Source organism: Clarias gariepinus, chromosome 17 (genome assembly GCF_024256425.1).
Source record: "Clarias gariepinus isolate MV-2021 ecotype Netherlands chromosome 17, CGAR_prim_01v2, whole genome shotgun sequence".
Taxonomy (NCBI): domain Eukaryota; kingdom Metazoa; phylum Chordata; class Actinopteri; order Siluriformes; family Clariidae; genus Clarias; species Clarias gariepinus.
Window position 1 is genome coordinate 9,310,975 of NC_071116.1, and position 20,486 is coordinate 9,331,460.

Sequence of the window (20,486 nt, forward strand, 5' to 3'; positions counted from 1 at the left end):
AAAAGAGGAGAAAGAAGGTTTTCTTCCTGGAGCTTCAGCTGTTCAGTTTGAATGATCCTGTGCTTAGTGTGACCTCACAGCCCATCTGTCAAAAAACAAATAAACACACACACACACACACACACAAACTTATATTATGTTATGTTAATGTGTATAACACAACTAACATATTTATTTACATTTATTTAGATATTTTATAGATACACACATAAGTGGACGACCACCACCCACCCTTACATACATACTGTGCACACACACACACACACACATATATATACTGTATATTTAGGCGGTTGTGTGTGTGAAAAAAAACACACAGACACACACACACAAATGCACACGCATTTTAAAATGATATGCATGGGTGTGTGCGTGTTCTTCTTTTTTTTAAACGCACCACATCATTTTCACTCAAAACCAGTCAGAAGAGACATAATTAAAGGGCGTTGCCGAACTGGACAAATTTTAAGGTGTTTTTTTTCTACCGTGCAGCGTTTCAATGAGCAGCCATCGCACACAACCGAAACTATCCCGTTCCACCTTAAAGCGGCTTGTTTGTGACCGATACGGCTTTACGTGTGTGAAAGAGGCGGACGCCCCGCCCACTGGGCTGATGTTCGGCCTTTCGCCCGACGCTGTCAGGAACCAGGAAACTTTGGGCTGTCAGAGAGCAGTGTTGTAGAGCTCGGAAAAGACTCAACAGAGATTAGTCCGGGATACAATTTAAAGGGAACTTTAGCGAGAAAGCTTCGGGTCCTTCTGTAAACTAGTACACCATGTCAGGAGAGCGGAAATTCGTGAACCCGTTCCCCAGACCCCGCTGTCTGTCTGCAGCCGCGGCCGGTGGGAAGACAAAACTCACTCACCCGGGAAAAGCCATTTTAGCGGGTAAGCTGATTCTTCCAGCGCACTGTCACACATCACAGCACGCCTAGTGTACTCTGGAGCGCACAGGGAACGCGCACGCGGTAGTGTTTCAGCCATTGCACTGGGTTCATAGCAGTAACAGTAACATAACTGGTGCTTTCAACAGGACCGTGTCCCATAAACAGCAGCACACTGCAGGCAAGTATCAGTGTGATCCGGCATGCACATCTCAAACTGTGTGTGCGTGTGTGAGAGTGTGTGTGGCGGGCTCTTAATGCTTGACGTTACAGTACGTTTTATTTTTTTCAATCTGATGCTGAAGTGTGCCCTGCCTGTGTGATCCCCAACAATCAGGAGTTTTTGCCTGCAGACAAAATCAAAGTCTATATTTATGCAGCACGACAAATATGCAATGCATTTAGTCGTTTTTTTCCTTTTTTGTTTTCCTTTTTTTATGATACCTGCTCCACTGACACAGGATAGGAAACACTACAGTATGATAACCTTCCAGGATATCACCACAGAATAATAGTGCATACAATCTGCATGTATATGACATATTGTAACACCTGGGCAGTATTCTCCAAGCGAACAAATAAATAATTTTTTTTATTAGGAAGAATATTTTTGTAAAAACCATTATTATAGTTTTAAAACAATATTATAGCACTATAATAAAGCAGCTTTACGGAAACCAAGATGGGGATTTAGATCCCTAATTAACCAGCAAGGCAGCGGCGACAGATGACACAGGGAGAAAAATCGTGAGATGAACCCGACTAGGAAGGAAATCCATCGTCTTCTCTGTCGCACCGGATAACGAGATTATAAATCATTAGAGTGAACATGTTTACAAGAGCAAAGACAAACAGTATGTGTGTTGATTGGATGTTCTAAGAGTCCTGGGATAAGAACAGAACAGTTAAATGATTACATCAGCAGCTCTATGGTACTTATCCGTACCATTATGTTATAACTTTATCAGCATTTTTGTTAGAACATTTAAGGTTTTTGTCATTTACGTTTAGTTTTTACGTCATTTAGTTTTATGAACTTATGATCAAATATCCCTTAAAAGAAATTACAAAACCGATCAAGCACAGTACGGTTATGAGACTGTTAGCCGCAGTAAAACATTTGAATGGTGCGAACATAGTCAAGAAGGATGTACTGTATGTCTATGAATGACGATCCTAGCTAAGGTGACTTGGAGCCCACTGCAGTCATTTCTTTTAAACATTCCTGTGAGCAAGTAGAGCACCTGATCTTTGAAAATTGACGGGTAACTCGTCGGCAACTCTACACACCTGTTTCTGACAACTGTGCCGTAATCATTTGTGAGTTATTGCCACATCCCCGACCTACAGTCCTGACCTTGCTTTGAGCCATTTTGACGTTTGGGCCATTTAAGGAATTCCTGGGAGGCCAGTGTTTTAGACGTGAACCAGGCAGTCCGATTATGGCTCTGGTGTACTGAGAAAACTTTCTACTTAATTTAATTCAATTCAATAAAATTCAGTTTTGTTTGTATAGCGCTCTTAACATTGGTCGTTGTCGCAAAGCAGCTTTAAAGAATCAAAAGTTTTAAAATCAAACCTTGAAGGTATTCAAGCACTAGTGAGACTCTGAGATAAGTGTATTAGTGTAGCACGGGATTATATAGAGAAATAAAGGTAGTTTTTACTCTCGTAACTGTGGTCTGTTATGCAGTGCAATCAAAAGTCTTGGTTTGACTTGAATGACTTTCGTATTTTAATCATCTTAATGTTTTTTCCATTATTTGTCTTGTTCATGGAGCTCTTCATTTCCTTCATTTCTGTGTCAGAAGAACAGAAAGAGCAATAATTAGTTTTATTGCATGACCCTGACCTGTTCAACCTTTTCCTCTTTACTGGTCCTTTTAAGAGATTGAATTTTTATACGCTCAGTCAATTCAGGGTCTTGGTAATTGGATGAAGTACACCTTAAAAATGAGAGGTTCATGACAAGCAGTTTAATGCTCTAATAGGCTAATGTTAATGTTTTAGTATCGTCGGATAACACAGTCGGTTCATTTGGGATTTTTGCTTTAAATAGCTTGCATAATCAGTCTGTTCTTGTATTATACATTGCACAAAAACAGATAAATAAAAATGCCACTTCTACAGAGCACTTGAAGTGCTCTTTTTGAACATCTAAATTAAGACATACAGTACCTGCTCACGTCAAAAATAGATGCATTACTCCTGAAAATGTTATCATGATACACAAATGTGGGCAAGTGAACATTCAGTGTTTGTGCTTGACTGAAACGACCAATGACTCAGCATTTCTAAAGACACGTCACACTTCTCTGGCTAGGCAACTGCACAGTGAGTTAGAACAAACCCCTGGGCTGGTCTTGTTCTTCTGTCAGACTGGGCATTTCTATTCATATCAAAATAGCAGTATACTATTTTAAATTAATCTAAAAATGTGTGCATTGTGCGATCATACACGTACTGTATCAGAGCTTAAAGTTGGACTTTACTATCCTTAAACGGTTGCCAGGTCTCTAGTTTTGACGCGTATTGTAAGTTTAACGTCCTGATAACCTCTGCACCCACATTGATAGTCATGTAGTCAGCACTGAGTACGAGATAAGCATGGCGATCCACTCATCCAACCCAGGAGACGACTAAAATTCATACTCATCATAAGATTTATATCCCTACCCACAGGAAGCATTGTCATTAAATGAACCTGTTTAAAAAAAAAGATACTGTCGATTAGATGATATGATTATAATTGGTTCTTTCAACATCTCACTTGCATGCCGGAAAACCTGCACAACGAGTCACTCCCTGTTAAACGAGTACACTGCTTCCTTGAGAACTGATATCTATTTTAACGACGTTTTGGGTTCAACATATGGTTCTGCCTCGAATGACACAAAAATTACGTAATGTTTTATGAGGCAGGGTCATATCAGGCCTGGACATATAGCCCAGGCATGTGTCACTATTTATTTTTTAATGTCGTGATAATAATGAACAAAATAATTTTTAAAAAACCATAGTAAGATCTATTTGTCACTGTAAACCGTTTGAGTGAGTTTAGTCTTCGATCTTTTGCTCAACTTCCTTCTCAAATGACATAAGAATTAGTGTCCTAAAAAGGGTAAGCACTGCTGCATATAATAAAACACCTCAGAAAGGAAGCTGTATTTATACAGCCTGCTGAAGAGAAAATCAAGGGTATTAACAGTATAATTAGACTGTAGAATTTATAGTGAGCAATAGACAAAAAAAAAACATCTAGGAAGTGACAATTATAAGGGTGGAAATTTCTACTTAGTGAGGTCTATATATAATATTGATATAAAAGTGTAGCTCATATACAGCTCTGGATGGTGTGTAGAGGAGGTCTCTGAATATACAGTATATTAGGATTTTGATCATAGTCTTACACATGAGGATAGAATTTACAATAGATTTGGGATTCAGCGCTGTTGTCCAGAAAGGGTTAACATACCGAATTATATACTTAAGCCTAAAAAGTGCAGTTACTCAGCTTAAAAAGTCAGCTAATTGATTGCTACCCATGCAAAAATGATGCAATCTACTTCAATAAACATGGTGTGTGTAGCAACAGATAGATAGCAGTGTTAGGTTAGATGTGTTAGGACTTTTGAAAGAGCTCTAGGAGCTATTTAATGCTAACAAGTCACTTAAGTGTATACACAAATATATACTTGTGGACAAAAGACACTAGACACGTATATTTTTGTCAAATAAATACAAAAGTCGGTCAAAAAAACCTGTGTTCATCAGCAATAGAAATGAAAAATTCAGAAATTGATAATGACATGGAGTCGACACTGGCCCAATTTACAGCCTCCTTGCACGGCCCCTCGAGTTGACAGTGAATAAGAGACTTGCTGTGTGTAAGCCTGGAACACCAGCATGAGTAGTGGTGGCATTTTCTGTATGATTTCTCAAATGACATTATCGAATTACCCTGTCTTGTCTTGGCATTGTCACGCCTAATCTTCCAGACCTAGACCAGTCATACAGAATCTGTTTCATAGCCTAGAATTGGTGTTTCTGGCAACTCCAAAGTGTCTGGCGCCGTTTGCTCGTGTTGCGCCAAGTTGAAGCGCCCCGATGGCCCCCGCTCTGCTAGAATTGTCTGAAGAGGGCATGATGTGAGTGTGAAGAGAAAGTGCACAATCAGAATATTTTCCTTACTTTAGATACCAAGACATGTCAGCTGGACATAATTACATGGCCAATTTTGTGCATTTTGGTTCCTTAAGTAGATATAATTTAGGTTATCCACAATAAAGTAATACTTTGCTGAGCATGACACTCACTCTCACTCATTCACTCATCTTCTATACCGCTTTATCCTGTATTCAGGGTCGCGGGAACCTGGAGCCTATCCCAGGAGACTTAGGGCACGAGGCAGGATACACTTTGGACAGGGTGCCAATCCGTCGCAGGACACACACATATACACACACTCACACTTTCATTTACAGACTACAGGCAATTTGGGAACGCCAATTAACCTAACCTGCATATCTTTGTACTGTGGGAGGAAACCAGAGTACCCAGAGGAAACCCACCGAGCACAGGGAGAACATGCACACAGAGATAAGAATCGAGCCCCACCCTGGAGGTGCTAACCACTACCCCACCGTTGCGCCTCTGTGCATGACAGTAATTTTATATTACTTGAGTTCTTAGTGTAACAAGGTAAACTAAATTATAAATTAGATTTTATGTTTTCATAGCAGTGCAAATTATGATAGTTGATGAAGTTATGATAGTATGAAGTGCTAGTTGTTTATAGTGCAACGTTTCTTTTGTCCAGTGAGTACGTACTGTGTGAGCAAACCTTTATGGTATTGGTTCAGGGGTTAATCTTCAATTCTGTGCCAATGACTTTGGAAATTGTGTCATGGTCAATTGTCCACATAGTTTTGACCGTATATGGTGTCTGAGTGAGGGCCTTAATTTTATCTGGTCCAAAAAAGCTGTGCCATGACTGAACCTGACTCTAGCCCCTTTTCCAACATGCATGCATGTGAATGAAGACAGTTCTATCAGTGTAAGTCAGTGGAGCATTAGTACTTGTGTTACAGGATGAACAATGTTTGCTCGGTACACATTTGACTAGTTCCTATAAACTTATAATGAACTGAATTTCACAGCACAAATAATATTGTTACTTTCTGCCATTAGTTTTATCGAATACATCATTGATAATTGCTTTCTCAGTTAAAATATTGTTAATGTGTTAAAGACTGACAAGTTATTTTACCCTAAAATTGTGTAATTTAAACAAATATTGTCTATGCAAATCCTCCTGTTCTAAGGACAGAATAACAAGCATGTTTGTGTCGGTTGGTTCCTAATAAGCAGTCTGGGAATGCGACGTGTCCTTACCCGTAGCTGTATTTTAAAGGGCATGCAAAGAGTGCAAAGAGCATGTGCTGCCAATGTGGCAGGACCTTGTCAGTTGTGTTTTTTCCCCCCCTTCATTGTTAAGCAGGAGGATTCGCAGCTCGCTGACACACCCCTTCAAACCTGACACGAGGCCAACTGGTGATTTCTGTGGAGAGAATCACACAGAGCCAATCAGACGAGACTCTTCTGTTTGCTCCTCAACAGCAGATGCCTTGTGATGAAAAATTTAAGGAGGCTCTGGCCGATTCTTGATCTCTTCTTTTAAAACGATTTAGTAAAAAAAAAAAAAAAAAGCTCTTATGATTATTATGATTTTTTTATGAAGAGAATTTAATAATGTTCTTAATTTATTTGGTAATTTCTTGTGCAATTTTTACAAGTTTATTGATTTTTTTTAGGTGCAGATGTTTTAAGGGTTTTTTAAATCAACAAAAATGTTGATTTATATTAAATAATTAAAATACAGTAAGCGAAGTGAGTTGGCTGTTTGCAATGTGGTATTGCCAATGTATTGCCAGTGGGTCTCATTAGTGCTTCAGCTGAGCAGTTGGCACATTTGCATGTCAGACACACTTCAGGTCTTAAGCAGTGGGCCGTACAAACACTCTCAAAGATCACTGTACCTCATCCAGATTGTTACTTATAATGAGTTCATATTAACACTGCCAGATTTGTCATCTGATTTCTCTCTCTGTTGAAGTATAATGCTTTAATTGACCCTTCATTGAATTCGTTATATATACAGTACTATGCAAAAGTTTTAATCCATTCTCATTTCTTAATATAAAATTAAATTAAGTGATATAGATTAAATTTAAAGAAATGGAAACGATAGTTTTTTTTTGTGTCAGGCTGCAAGTTTCCTAAAGATACAATTTTAAAAATCAGTTGTTTATATAACTGTCAAGAACTAACCTGAGATGACCAGAAGACGTAGCTTTAGCGGTTAGCCCTTTGTAGCGTGAATGGTAAACCCAAACGCGGATGAAACACGAGTAGGCAGGATAATCACGCTTTTAGTCTAAGGACTCTCACAGATGGGGAGTAAGGGAAAGACACAATCTAACCCGCGTCCTATAAATACACACTCGATCAGGAATTGAAACCGAAAAGGTGAGTACTCACAGTTAGAAGCAGGAATCAGACGTGGCATCGGCAAAACTCAATGACTGAGCGAGGTGCTATGGTTTGTTTACCTCTTTTATACTTCCTGGTTTGCGACCGCTTAACTTCCGGGTCCTAGTGCCGGTCGCGTTCCGAGTGTGCATGACAGTACCCCCCTGTCCAGGACCGGCTCCAGACGGTCCTGAGGTGGAGGATACCCTGTGACGGTAGTCCCGGATGAGCTCAGGATCGAGGATGAACCGTGCTGGGACCCAAGATCGCTCCTCGGGGCCGTAGCCTTCCCAATCGACCAGGTACTGGGTGCCCCTGCCCCGAGGTCGCGAATCGAGGATTCGTCGCACGGTGTAAGCGGGACCGCCGTCAATGATTCGGGGAGGAGGAGCAGGGGGGGTGGGTGGAACCAGAGGTGAAGTGATGAAGGGTTTTAGCTGTGATGTATGGAAGACTGGGTGGATCCGGAGCGCCGCAGGCAGCTGGAGCCGGTAGGTGACAGGGTTAATCCGTAACGTGATGCGGTATGGTCCGATGAACCTTGGTGATAGTTTTCTTGATTCGGTGTGCAGATGGAGGTTTTTAGTTGATAGCCATACCTTGTCACCTACGTGGTACAACCGTCCCGGTGGGTGTCGGCGGCGATGCTGGGCGACGTAGCTGGTGTTGGCTCGCTGGATGGCGCGATTCGCTTGATTCCATATCTGCCGACACCTACGGACCAACTGTTGGGCCGATGGTACGTCAACCTCCGGTTCTTGATGGTCGAACATGGGAGGATGGAAACCATGGCACACCTCAAATGGGCTTAGGTTGGTGGCTGAGGAGACGTGTAGGTTGTGGGACAGTTCGGCCCATTTGAGGTAGCGGGCCCAGGAGCGCTGGCGATCGGACACGAAACATCTCAGGTAGCGCTCCAGTTGTTGGTTGGTCCGTTCCGTCTGACCATTAGTCTGGGGATGGTAACCGGACGACAGACTACAGGTGGAATTGATCAGACGGCAGAAGGCCTTCCAGAACCGGGCTGTGAACTGGGGCCCTCTGTCCGAGACGATGTCCTTTGGGAACCCATGCAGTCGGACTACGTGTTCCAAAATCAATTCTGCGGTGTCTTTAGCTGATGGGAGTCCGGCTAGGGCCACCAGGTGCACGGCCTTGGAGAACCGATCAACGATGGTTAAAATGGTGTCCTTACCCTCTGAAACCGGCAGGCCCGTGATGAAATCCAGGGCGATGTGCGTCCAGGGCCGTCGAGGAACTGGGAGTGGTTGGAGTTCTCCTGGAGTTGGTTGGTTTGTGTCTTTTGCCCTGGCGCACACCGGGCACGCCTGAACGAACTCGCGGACGTCTCTCCTCAAGGAGGGCCACCAGAACGCTCGTTGGATAAATGATAAGGTTCGTCGCGCCCCAGAATGTCCGGCGATGGTGGACGAATGCCCCCATTGGAGAACCTCCGCTCGCAGCTGTTGGGGTACGTAGAGTCGTCCAGGCGGCACACCTGCCGGTTCGGTCTCCGCCGCCTGTGCCTGGCGGACCCTGGTCTCCAAATCCCAGTGGAGGGGTGCGAGGATTCGGGATGGGTGGATGACAGGCACGGGTTCCGTCCGGGGGAGGTCGTCCTCATACTGGCGTGATAGGGCGTCGGCTTTGGTGTTCTTCGACCCCGGACGGTAAGAAAGATGGAAATTATATTGTTCGAAAAATAGTGCCCACCGTGCCTGTCGTGGATTGAGCTGCTTAAGGTTCTTGATGGTGATCAGGTTTTGGTGATCGGTCCAGACGATGAATGGCTCACTGGCGCCCTGGAGCCAGTGACGCCATTCCTCCAAAGCCCACTTTATGCCCAACAGCTCGCGGTCCCCTACCCCGTATCGCTGCTGAGTGGGGTCAAATTTTTTGGAGAAGAAACTGCAAGGGTGCAGTTTCTGGTCTGGACCTCGCTGGGAGAGAACTGCGCCGGCGCCCACATCCGACGCGTCCACCTCCACAACGAAGGGTTTATTGGCATCCGGATGAAGAAGAATCGGGGCGGTGGTGAAACGATGGCAGAGTTCCTTGAAGGCTGAGATGGCGGTGGGATTGAGCTGAAATGGGTGAGGTGAGGGCCTGGTCAATGTGGTCAATGGTGCTGCAACTGTACTGTAGCCCCGGATAAAGCGACGATAGAAGTTCGCAAACCCGAGAAACCGCTGAAGCTGTTTGAGTGTCCTGGGTAAGGGCCAGTGACGTACAGCTTCTAGCTTCTGCGGGTCCATGGCCACACCCTGGGGCGAGATGACAAAACCCAGGAACGTGGTGGAGTGCTGGTGAAAAGCACATTTTTCCAGCTTGCAGTACAGTTGGTGAGCGAGCAATCTCTTTAAAACAGCACGTACGTGTTGGATATGTTCTTCCAGGTGGCGGGAGTAGATGAGGATGTCGTCCAGGTAGACGAACACCCATCGGCCCAGCATGTCTCGGAGGACGTCATTTATGAATTGTTGGAAGGCCGAGGGTGCGTTGCAGAGTCCAAATGGTATGACCAGGCTCTCATAATGTCCGGTGGGTGTGATGAAAGCCGTCTTCCACTCATCACCCTCTCTGATGCGCACCAAGTTGTAGGCGCTCCGGAGGTCCAACTTGGTGAATATGGTGGCACCAGAAAGGGCGTCCAGGGCTGAGTTGGTGAGTGGTAGTGGATGTCTGTTCTTAATGGTGATGTTGTTTAGCCCCCGATAGTCGACACATGGGCGAAGTTCGCCCCCTTTCTTCTTGACGAAGAAGAACCCCGCGGCGGCAGGCGAGGTGGATGGCCGGATGGTTCCCTGACGGAGGGCGTTGGTGACGTATTCCTCCATCGCCTGCGTCTCCGAGGTGGATAGCGAATAGAGATGGCCGCGGGGAGGGACGGAGCCCGGCTGAAGTTCTATCGCCAGGTCGTAAGGGCGATGAGGCGGGAGATGGGTGGCGCGTTTCTTACAAAAAACTTCAGCCAGGTCTCGATAGGCGATAGGGATGGCGTTGGTGTCGACGTCGGGGGCCTCGGACTCCCTGGAACACGTCCCAGTCCGTGCCTGTAGGCAGAGTTCGGTGCAGGTCGGCCCCCACTGGAGAATCCGGTTCCGGGTCCACGAAATGATCGGGTCATGCTGTAACAGCCAGGGATAGCCGAGGATGATGGGCGGTGATGAGATGGTGGTAAGGTGAAATTGGATCTGCTCCTGGTGTTGGTCTATGGCGAGCGTGATGGGTTGGGTCTGATGGGTGATAGGGCTGGATGATAAGGGCCGACCGTCGACCGAAGTGATGTTTACCGGCTGGGATAACGCCTCAGTCCTCACCCCCAAATCTTTGGCATAATTAGAGTCAATGAAGTTACCCGCGGCACCGGAGTCGATGAACGCGGCGCTTCGAACTCGTTTGTGGCCAATTTGGAGGTTTACCTGAACCGTGAAACGTGAGATGGTGGCGTCGATTGTGGAGGAGAGGTGGAGGGGGCCCGGTGAGTCTCTCCTTCCACTCACCGGGGCTGCGCGTTTCCCGGGCGAATTGGACAAGTAGCTCGGTGGTGCGCCGCCGACCCACAGTAGGCACACAGCCCCTCTCGATACCGTCGTTCGCGTTCCGCCACGGTCAGGGAGGCGCGTCCTAATTGCATGGGTTCCCCGGCTCCGGTGTCAACCACGGCAGGAGGTGGAGATCCGATAGGTCCAGTAGTGGAGGTGGTGAAAGCAGTAGGTGGTCGTGGCGTGGTGTAGGAGAAGGTAGGTGCAGGCGGCAGGGTCCTAGGGGCTGGCTTCGGGCGAGAGAGGATGCGTTGATCGATACGGAGGGAGAGCTGGATCATCCCCTCCAGGGTAGCAGGAAGCTCTCGCCCGGCGAGCTCGTCTTTGATACGTGGAGCCAGTCCCTCGTAGAAGGATGTCCGGAGCGCGGCATCTCCCCAGTCGGTCTGCACAGCGAGGGTCCGGAACTCAGCAGCGTACCGGCTCACGGACGATCCTCCCTGCCGCAGATGGTAGAGCTTGGTGTCGGTCTCCACCTCGCCCGCTGGGTGTTCGAAGGTGAGTCTGAGTTGGCGGGTGAACTCGTTATATGAGTGCGCGGTGTCTGAATCCGCCCGGAGAACTGCCGTGGCCCACTCAGCTGCCTGCCCGGATAGCAACGAGACCAGAAGCGCGATGCGTAGCCGATCGGTGGAGTACCTGGTGGCATTGAACTCAAACACCAAATCAAGCGCTGTTAGAAACACATTACACTTCCCGTCCGTGCCGTCCCATTTATCCGGAAGTGCCAAAAATACATCAGAAGGAGGGGGGGGGGGTTGGTGCGGCGCCGCGGCCGCCGCGACGGGAGACCGGCTAGCCGCGCTATCCACAGCCGCCCGGAGATCCGCGTTCTCCCGCCGGAGCTCCGCGACCTCGCGGCGCAAGGCCGCGACGTCTTGGAGGTCCCGGCGCAGATTAGCGATCTCCCCGGTTAGCGTGTTGATGAGCTTGGCATGCTGATCAACCACATCGCAGAGGTGCGCGTAATCCGCTGGGTTCACCGCGGAAGGCTCAGTCATTCTGTCAAGAACTAACCTGAGATGACCAGAAGACGTAGCTTTAGCGGTTAGCCCTTTGTAGCGTGAATGGTAAACCCAAACGCGGATGAAACACGAGTAGGCAGGATAATCACGCTTTTAGTCTAAGGACTCTCACAGATGGGGAGTAAGGGAAAGACACAATCTAACCCGCGTCCTATAAATACACACTCGATCAGGAATTGAAACCGAAAAGGTGAGTACTCACAGTTAGAAGCAGGAATCAGACGTGGCATCGGCAAAACTCAATGACTGAGCGAGGTGCTATGGTTTGTTTACCTCTTTTATACTTCCTGGTTTGCGACCGCTTAACTTCCGGGTCCTAGTGCCGGTCGCGTTCCGAGTGTGCATGACAATAACAACCTCAGCAGCAACCTCTTTTCCCCTCTCGTCTGTTCCAACCACTGAATCCAACCAGCATTCAGCATCTCCATTATAATATTCACCAGCCTGATCAACTGTTAGCATCTGCATCACCAGTGTTTGCCACTGGTTCATGCCTTTCGTTGAATGATGTTTGAATGGTTCATAGGTCACTGTGGCTTAACAAACAAAGGTTCTTCAGGAAGTATGGACTATTGTAAAAATGTAAGAAAGACTTACAGGCTGTTTGGAAGCAAATTATGAAGAGATGAAGGGTTGTTCAAAACTTTTGCACAGAAATGTGTAACGATTTAGTAAAAAAATAAATAAATAAATAACTAGTACATAACTACCTGTAGATGGTAAACTAAACAAGCTAATTTTATCATAATAAATTAGCATAACTCTGCAGGCAGATAAGCCAGAACTAATTAGTGACATCAGCTGTTTTGAGCACAGGGAGAACTATAATCCATGGCATATGTTGTTTTAATAATCCTTCCCCACCACTGTATATAATGTGTGACTAAGAGACTAGTGGGTGTGAGCTGATTTCCTTTGATGTTGTAAAACCAGTTTCATAAATCATGAGTCTGATTCAGTTGCATATTTTGCGGCCTTAGAAGATTAAAACCTGCCTTTGAAACATGACTTTTTGTGTAATGGATAGCAAATCTATACAATTACTTGAATTACTCGTCTTTCTTTTCCAACAGTTAGATTATTATTATTTTTTAAACGAGTCAGGTCAAATTTCCACTAATTTAAGCTGTCTTTTATCACGGGTGGGTCTAAATGTGAGCCTTGCTTTTTTTTCCACAGGTGGAATCGCAGGAGGGATTGAAATCTGCATCACTTTTCCGACAGAGTATGTGAAGACCCAGCTGCAGTTGGACGAAAAAGCGAACCCACCACGCTACAGAGGAATCGGTGTGTGTGTGTCTACTTTTTACCATCATCTCCTTCATTTACGTTCTATTTAGGATAAAGTGTAGGAGTTTAACAGAGAACAAATTTCTATTTTAAACCCTGCCATTCCTCCATTTTGTTTCTTTGTAAGTGCTTCAGTTGTGTTCTGGCCATGTGGATGAAGTAAAGAGCAGGTTTTGTTAAGTTCAAAGGTTAAAAGGTGCCCCTGTCCATATCTTTAACACGCATCAGAGCTTAACCAACGGTTCATAGTCCCTGAACTTTAGAAGACAGGCTGTTTTTTTTTTCACAACATGTTTTCCAGCACTGATTGTTCCCTCTGGGAAATGTACAGTGCTGTGGCAGCAAGACAAATGTTAGCTGACGTTCACTGGGTTTATCATCGCTGGACTGATGGTTCATTGATGTAATCAATCATTTACCATTTGAGTCACAGATTTCAAGCATTTTGTCCCTTACAGCCTGAAGCACCTCCAACCCACATACTATAACAATTGAAGTAAGCAAGGTGTCCTCCTTGAATGGGAATAAAATCCCACCCTCTGTTACTTCCATATCAATCTTTAGGATTAAAAAACGAAATCTGTAATTATTTTATAAATTAATTTTAAGTAGATTATTTTGTATTTAATCTACTTTCTTTGACATGTTGCTGTATTTCCATTTAGCAGTTTATTACATTACCCACAATGCCATTTGACTACCTGCTGATAATGGTGCCAGTGGGAATTAGTTCTCACTCCATTTCTACCTAGACTGTCTACTCTGAAGCTCCAGCTAACTCTCGTCTCCTTATCTTGTAGCTTTTAAAGCTTTAACTTTGATACTAACACCACAGTCAACAGCATCTCCCTTGCTGTCTCTCAGATCTCTAACTAGCAGAAGAGTGTCTTTGGCTAAATCGGCGCAATTGCATGCTATATCTGAGGTACATTCCCGACATTTGGTAGAGCATTTTATTTCTCATTAATATGACATTAAATGTCAATGAATGAGAAAAAACATTCTTTTCAGCAAAATCTTATAGGATTAATGTGCCATCAGAGTGACAGGTAATCACTGGAGTAATCTGAAGTCTATGCTATTTTCTTTCTTGCACAGGTGATTGTGTGAAGCAGACGGTGCAGGGCCATGGGGTGAAAGGGCTGTACAGGGGCCTTAGCTCGTTACTCTATGGCTCCATCCCCAAGGCTGCTGTAAGGTAACCAAAACTTCCATGTCTTTCAAATCGAAGAAGAACCTGTTGTTTCAAAGGACCATTTTTTAAAATGGGTGTTACAGTAATGACACTGACAAAGAAATGTCAGGGTGTTTGGGTAAAAGGTGAAGCATTCAGGGCAGTGTAATTTAGTTTTGTTCATACTAGTTCTTCTAAAGCATTTGACCTTTGCACCTTTGAGTTTCAGAAGCATTTATTTGCACAGCTGATGAAAGAGAATGCCCTGCTTTTATCTCATACTGCAATCGTGTTGACATTTCTATACACGTATAACAAATATGTATTTACACATATAGGATTTTTTTTATTTACTGCAAATCCTCCTTTATGCATGTTGTTTGTCTTGTCCTCAGGTTCGGTATGTTTGAGTTCCTCAGTAACCAGATGAGGGACGAGTCTGGGAAGCTGGACAGCACCCGAGGTCTGATCTGCGGCCTGGGCGCCGGAGTAGCCGAGGCTGTACTTGTGGTGTGTCCTATGGAGACGATAAAGGTGTGTGTGATGTTGTTCATGCCTAATTGATCCTAAACCTCATAAAGGGCATTTATTTTACATAATATTAATCTTAAATAGGTTTATATTTAAAAGCAGCTCACCCAACGTGTGCTTAATGCATTAGCTAAAATATTTCTCAGATAATCCATTTTTTTCATACTTCCCTCTGTTTAAATCCTTCTCTGGACATAATGTTTTACTGTCTATGTAAATGAGCTACGTTTGAGCCACGCCCTACTAGAGAACAGCAGAGCTGAGCAACACGCCAGGTCACGTTAAGCAGAAAGTCTAAATGTCTTAATCTAAATGCCCCGCCAATTTTTGTACACACCAAGACAAGAATTTTGCATAATACTTAGGTCCCCTTTAAACCACAGCATTGATGATTTGCAGTTGCAAGGCCAGCTATTGTCCTCCTGAGTGTGTCATTGTGATGATGCAGCTCTTGTCTGTCTGTGCAAATGAAATGTGATTGCACCTTTTAATAATTATTACACTTTTAATGATGATTACACTTTAATACCTTTTAATAATTGTTCACACCCAAGTTGTACTTTTCCAAATAAACTATTAGCTCATTAAACAGTATTTAATTATTGTAATCTTCTGTTTTCTGTTTAAATTCAGGTTAAATTTATTCATGACCAGACCTCAGCAAACCCCAAGTACCGAGGCTTTTTCCACGGCGTCAGGGAAATAGTCCGAACACAAGGTTTGTTCTGCCCCCTACTGGAGATCAGACTACAGCTTGCATTAATCTTTATTTAACTTAACAGGTTAATTAAAAAATTAATTAATATGATAATTTAATAATCTGTCTCTGCTTTGATCACTTCAAGCATTTATATTATGAATTTGACCTTAAAACTGACATTTTTTGGTACAGAATCAGGGTTTAGAATACAGCAAATATGTTATATACGTATAATTAACAGATTTTATATGTATATGTTTATTTATTTGGTTTGTACACTGTATAAATGAACATGCGATGACCACTGCATGTATAAATGACTAAAGTATAAATACATTTATAAAGACATTTAGGATAATTTACTGTACCAGGAACACGTAGCTGCTTATAAGGACTCATGATGCACAAGGACACAAACGCTGGTTTTAGAACAAATGGCTATTTGTGTTTGGATCGGAATGTGGCGTGGCTTTGTGATCCAGTGCCTTTTTCGCATTCTTTACAGGAATTATGGGGACATATCAGGGATTGACAGCTACAGTATTAAAGCAAGGATCAAACCAGGCAATTCGCTTCTTTGTTATGACCTCCTTGAGAAACTGGTACAAAGGTCTGTATTTAACTTAAGCATTTCCTCTTTAGGAATTTGGCGCAGAGTGGGTATGAGGGACAGGGAGTTTTGATTTTGAGGTAACAAAGATGTTTTTAAACCAGGTGACAACCCTAACAAACCCATAAACCCTGTTTTGACTGGAACTTTTGGAGCCATAGCCGGAGCCGCCAGTGTGTTTGGAAACACGCCGCTTGATGTGATTAAGACCCGAATGCAGGTGAGAATATAAATAAGGAATTTATTAGTTTGGATTAGTTTCCCGACACATAAAAGCCGTGACAAAATCATCTACAAAGATTTATGACAATGCTTAAAATTTGTTAAACTACATTAGGAATAGTATATTATTAAAAAATATATAATATAAAAATATTATGTTGCAGCTGAATATAAAGCATATAGTATATAATGCTTGTTTTAAAAGAAAATCAATAATGTATCAAAGTTCTCTAGCATGTTTGTAATTTCTTATTTGAGTTCCAAGCAATCACAGTTACATGTACTTACAATGCATTGCCATTTACACTGAGGATTAAATGCATGTGTTGATATTGTTTAGTGAAGAGATGGCATTTATGGAAGGAGTCTCCAGTTCCAGAAGTTAAAAGATTATGTTTTCTGAAAGTCTTAAGGACCGTTTACTTATAGAGAGAGAGGAAGAGAGAGAAGTAGTGAGGCAATGACTGTTTATTGTTGAACTTGGGATGAACTTGTTTTGCAGAAGCTCTGCATGATAAACAAGCATAAAATGATGATATTCTTTAATAATAGATTGGATAAATATATTATGTTACAAATCTTTAAGAGAGGATAAATAAAACATTCAAATTTATGTTATAACTTTGTATATATAGATAATGGAGGATTTTGTTAGTGGATTATTCCTATGCTGTATCAGTATGCCACAGTGGGTTTTATTCCTTACATACCACAACGGTTTTCTTTTTTCCTTTATTTTTGTTATAAAAATAGTGGCACGGTGAAAAAATGTTATATGCTGTTGTTTGTCTGAAGTTGTATTTTGCCTAATACTGAGAACTGCTACAATCACATGATTTTAATTATGTTTTTTACACAAAATAAATCATAGAATAAAAGTAGAGGGCACTAACTTTTTAACATGATCAAAGAATAGCAAATCATAAGAACGTTTATATGACTTGACTTCATGAAACAAGTTAATATTTTTTATTTTATTTTAAAGCTTTAGATAATTTAAACCAGTATTACAGGAAAAATTATCCAAGGTGTGATGCTGGTGCCTGGATGTGTAATGAACCGTCTCTTTACAGGGCCTGGAAGCGCACAAATATAAAAACACTGTGGACTGTGCCTTGAAGATTATGAAACATGAAGGGCCTGCAGCGTAAGTATTCAGTACAAGCAGTTACAGTTAATATACTGTATAAATATTTCTTAGGAATGTTGGTTTAATGGAATGTTTGTGCTCCAGTTTTTACAAAGGTACTATTCCGAGACTTGGACGTGTGTGCTTGGACGTGGCTATCGTGTTTGTGATCTATGAAGAGGTGGTCAAAGCTCTTAACATAGTGTGGAAGACAGATTAATGCTGAGAGTTCAGGAAAGGCAGCTCATGGAACACGGCCAGACCTTCATAACGTTGCAGTGACACGGGGAATATGAGAAACGATGTCATTCGGGCAAAGCAACATCATTCGATCTACTGTACGAATGAGTTTAAATACTCTATTTAATTAAAACCAAGAGAAAAAAAAAACACATTTCCCCCCAAAAATGTGATGTATAAAATACTTGAACAATTGATCTAAGTGGTAAAAAAAAATGCATTGGTATTCAGTAGTAATATCTTTAAAAAGCCAAATTATTATAAGGTAGAGGGATAAAACTGGCTTTTTTTTTTTTTACTGGCTTTTTTTATTTTTGAATGTCATAGTTTTATTTCTAGTATTTTAGCCTTTTTAATTTTATATTTCTAACTGCCAATTGAAAGCTTATGAATCTAATTACTTTGCCATTATGTTTATTTTTTTAATCAGTTGGTGTTATCTCATGTAAAGACACTAAATATATAAATATGCAGTGGTAAAGACAAAAAAATATTTTTTGTCATTGCACAGGAGTGCAGCATGTGTTACAGCCATGAAAAATGTTTAATTCAAATTTCGATACAAATATAACAAATTATCATTATAGTAGTAGTATTAGTAATACGAAGAAGAATTATAACAGTAATGAATTAATGTTAATATTAATGCTTAAAGCCAACTTTAATTCATTATTAGCATTGTAACAGTGTAATTACACTTAAAATATTTATGCACTAAGCCACAACAACAACAACAATAATAATAATAATAATAATAATAATAACATCATTCTTCTATTTAAGCATTCTAAGTACGTATGAGTTTTCAGCGGCGTTTTACAGTAGCCTGGGTGTTCTATGATGATATTCTATGAAAAAGTGTTTGCTCACTTAATTATTTATTTATTTTTCAATTTCAAGGACTGACAAGTTCTTGGATCCAAAGACTAACAGAACACTGAACCATTCTGACACACCACCAAAGCGTTTACCTCCCAGAAACACACATTCCTCTGTATCTCCAGTAAATACATGCACTTTTCAAAACCTTAATGGATTTGGTACTAATTTGTGAAGTAAAGTAATGAGTTTACTTTAAGTGCCTGACCAGTATTTACTAGTGCTCATGATCAGTGTGTAGCTTTTCTCTTAAACTTTGTTTTGCAAGGAACAATGGTGCCAAGTTTTTCTTATTTACCATCATCATTATGATCATTATTTCATAAATATTAGGGATGGGGATGGGAATAATCAGGGACCCAAAACGGGATAATCACGATAACTATATGCTGAATTGATTTATATTGCGATTCTGTAAGTATCCCAATTTTAGAAATACCCTTATTTAATATTATGGACATTTACTTTTAGATGAATTTGTTCAAGTTCTGAAAAGAACATTGCTCCTACTGTACCACACAGAAAAACTGTACCAGTTCAATTGTGTGAATAGTTTAGAGCACGCCACATGTAGGATTGTAGAGGAACAGCAACATTTATAAATGAGTGATAAATAAATCGCCATACAAATGAATCGTCATGCATTACTGAATTTACCCCCCATCTCTAATATATACTGTACCCACAACCTAGGGGACTGTTAATAGTGCTGTTCGCTAGCGAGGGGTTGTATTCAGTCGAAATTAGATTTGAAAGATTTATTGTTTTGATAGAAATAAATGTTAATATGATAAGTTATGATTTCAAAAGCTGTCCAGTAATGCTTGTTTTGAAAAGCTGGTCATGGATCTGAAATTGCCTTAAATTGTTTCTTTCCGAGTGCCATCATCAGATTTCACACCTTTTCCTACCTCAAGAGATTCCCCACAATTCACAGTGTCAAGAAGGAAAGGTTAGGTGTAAAGAAATCATATCTGTCTCAGTGTCTCCTTTACTTAGACTGTATATGTAATACGCTATATCACTATATACGTATACATATACAGATTGAAATGTCTTTGGCAAATGTTAAAAAAAGGTGGCATTTTTGTGACATGATGCGAAAGCAAATGCAGAACTGTAGATGTTTGTGCTACTTCATGTTGTGTGTGATATGGGAGCATAACACTGTGTTTAGTCTTATATGTTAAAGAAGAATATTTGTGCCTAATATATGGTTGTCGGCTGTATTAAAATGTTTATACCTTAAAAAATGTATGCTGTGTTAGTGTTGGTGTTTTATTCTGCTCACTAACTCTTCACCATGGTTCTGTGTGTGCATTTGTAATGTTTCCCTTCATGACCAATGATCTTTATAAGACAGTATGATGATGGAGTGACACACCAGATGTCATGGGTGATTGTATCAAATTAATAGTGAAAAGAAATGGTTTTCATCCAAGACTGAAAAAATGACACATTTATATTATATTGAAATTATTTTTTAGTTTTTATTTATCATACAATGTGCCTTTAATTACATTTTTAATTTTCAATAAATCTTAGTGGTTGAACATGAAGTCCTTGTGTGTGTTTTTAGCATGAAGCTAGCTACCTTCTTATTTCTACAGCTTGTGTGAGAAAAGATTTTTTGCGGAGACTTGGGACACGAGGCGGATACATCCTGGATGGTGTGCCTATCCATTGCAGTACAAACACACACACACACACACACACTCATTTACAC

At 41.9% G+C, this 20,486-nt stretch overlaps 1 protein-coding gene across 1 annotated transcript; it reads left to right on the forward strand.

Moving 5' to 3' along the window:
• The first annotated feature begins 624 nt into the window (after window positions 1-624).
• On the forward strand, window positions 625-20,305 carry slc25a1b (slc25a1 solute carrier family 25 member 1b). The gene is made up of 9 exons (XM_053475831.1): window positions 625-888; window positions 13,165-13,272; window positions 14,374-14,473; window positions 14,845-14,983; window positions 15,614-15,698; window positions 16,186-16,290; window positions 16,395-16,510; window positions 17,586-17,659; window positions 17,747-20,305. Exons 1-9 carry the CDS (start codon window positions 777-779, stop codon window positions 17,859-17,861), a joined length of 954 nt encoding a protein of 317 aa, XP_053331806.1. The 5' UTR covers window positions 625-776; the 3' UTR covers window positions 17,862-20,305.
• Window positions 20,306-20,486: the final 181 nt, after the last annotated feature.

Coding starts and splice junctions, on each gene's coding strand:
- slc25a1b (XM_053475831.1), top strand. CDS start 777: ATGTCAGGAGAGCGGAAATTCGTGAACCCGTTCCCCAGACCCCGCTGT. Junction 14,474..14,844: donor ATCCCCAAGGCTGCTGTAAG/GTAACCAAAACT, acceptor TCTTGTCCTCAG/GTTCGGTATGTTTGAGTTCC. Junction 16,291..16,394: donor CTTGAGAAACTGGTACAAAG/GTCTGTATTTAA, acceptor TTTTTAAACCAG/GTGACAACCCTAACAAACCC.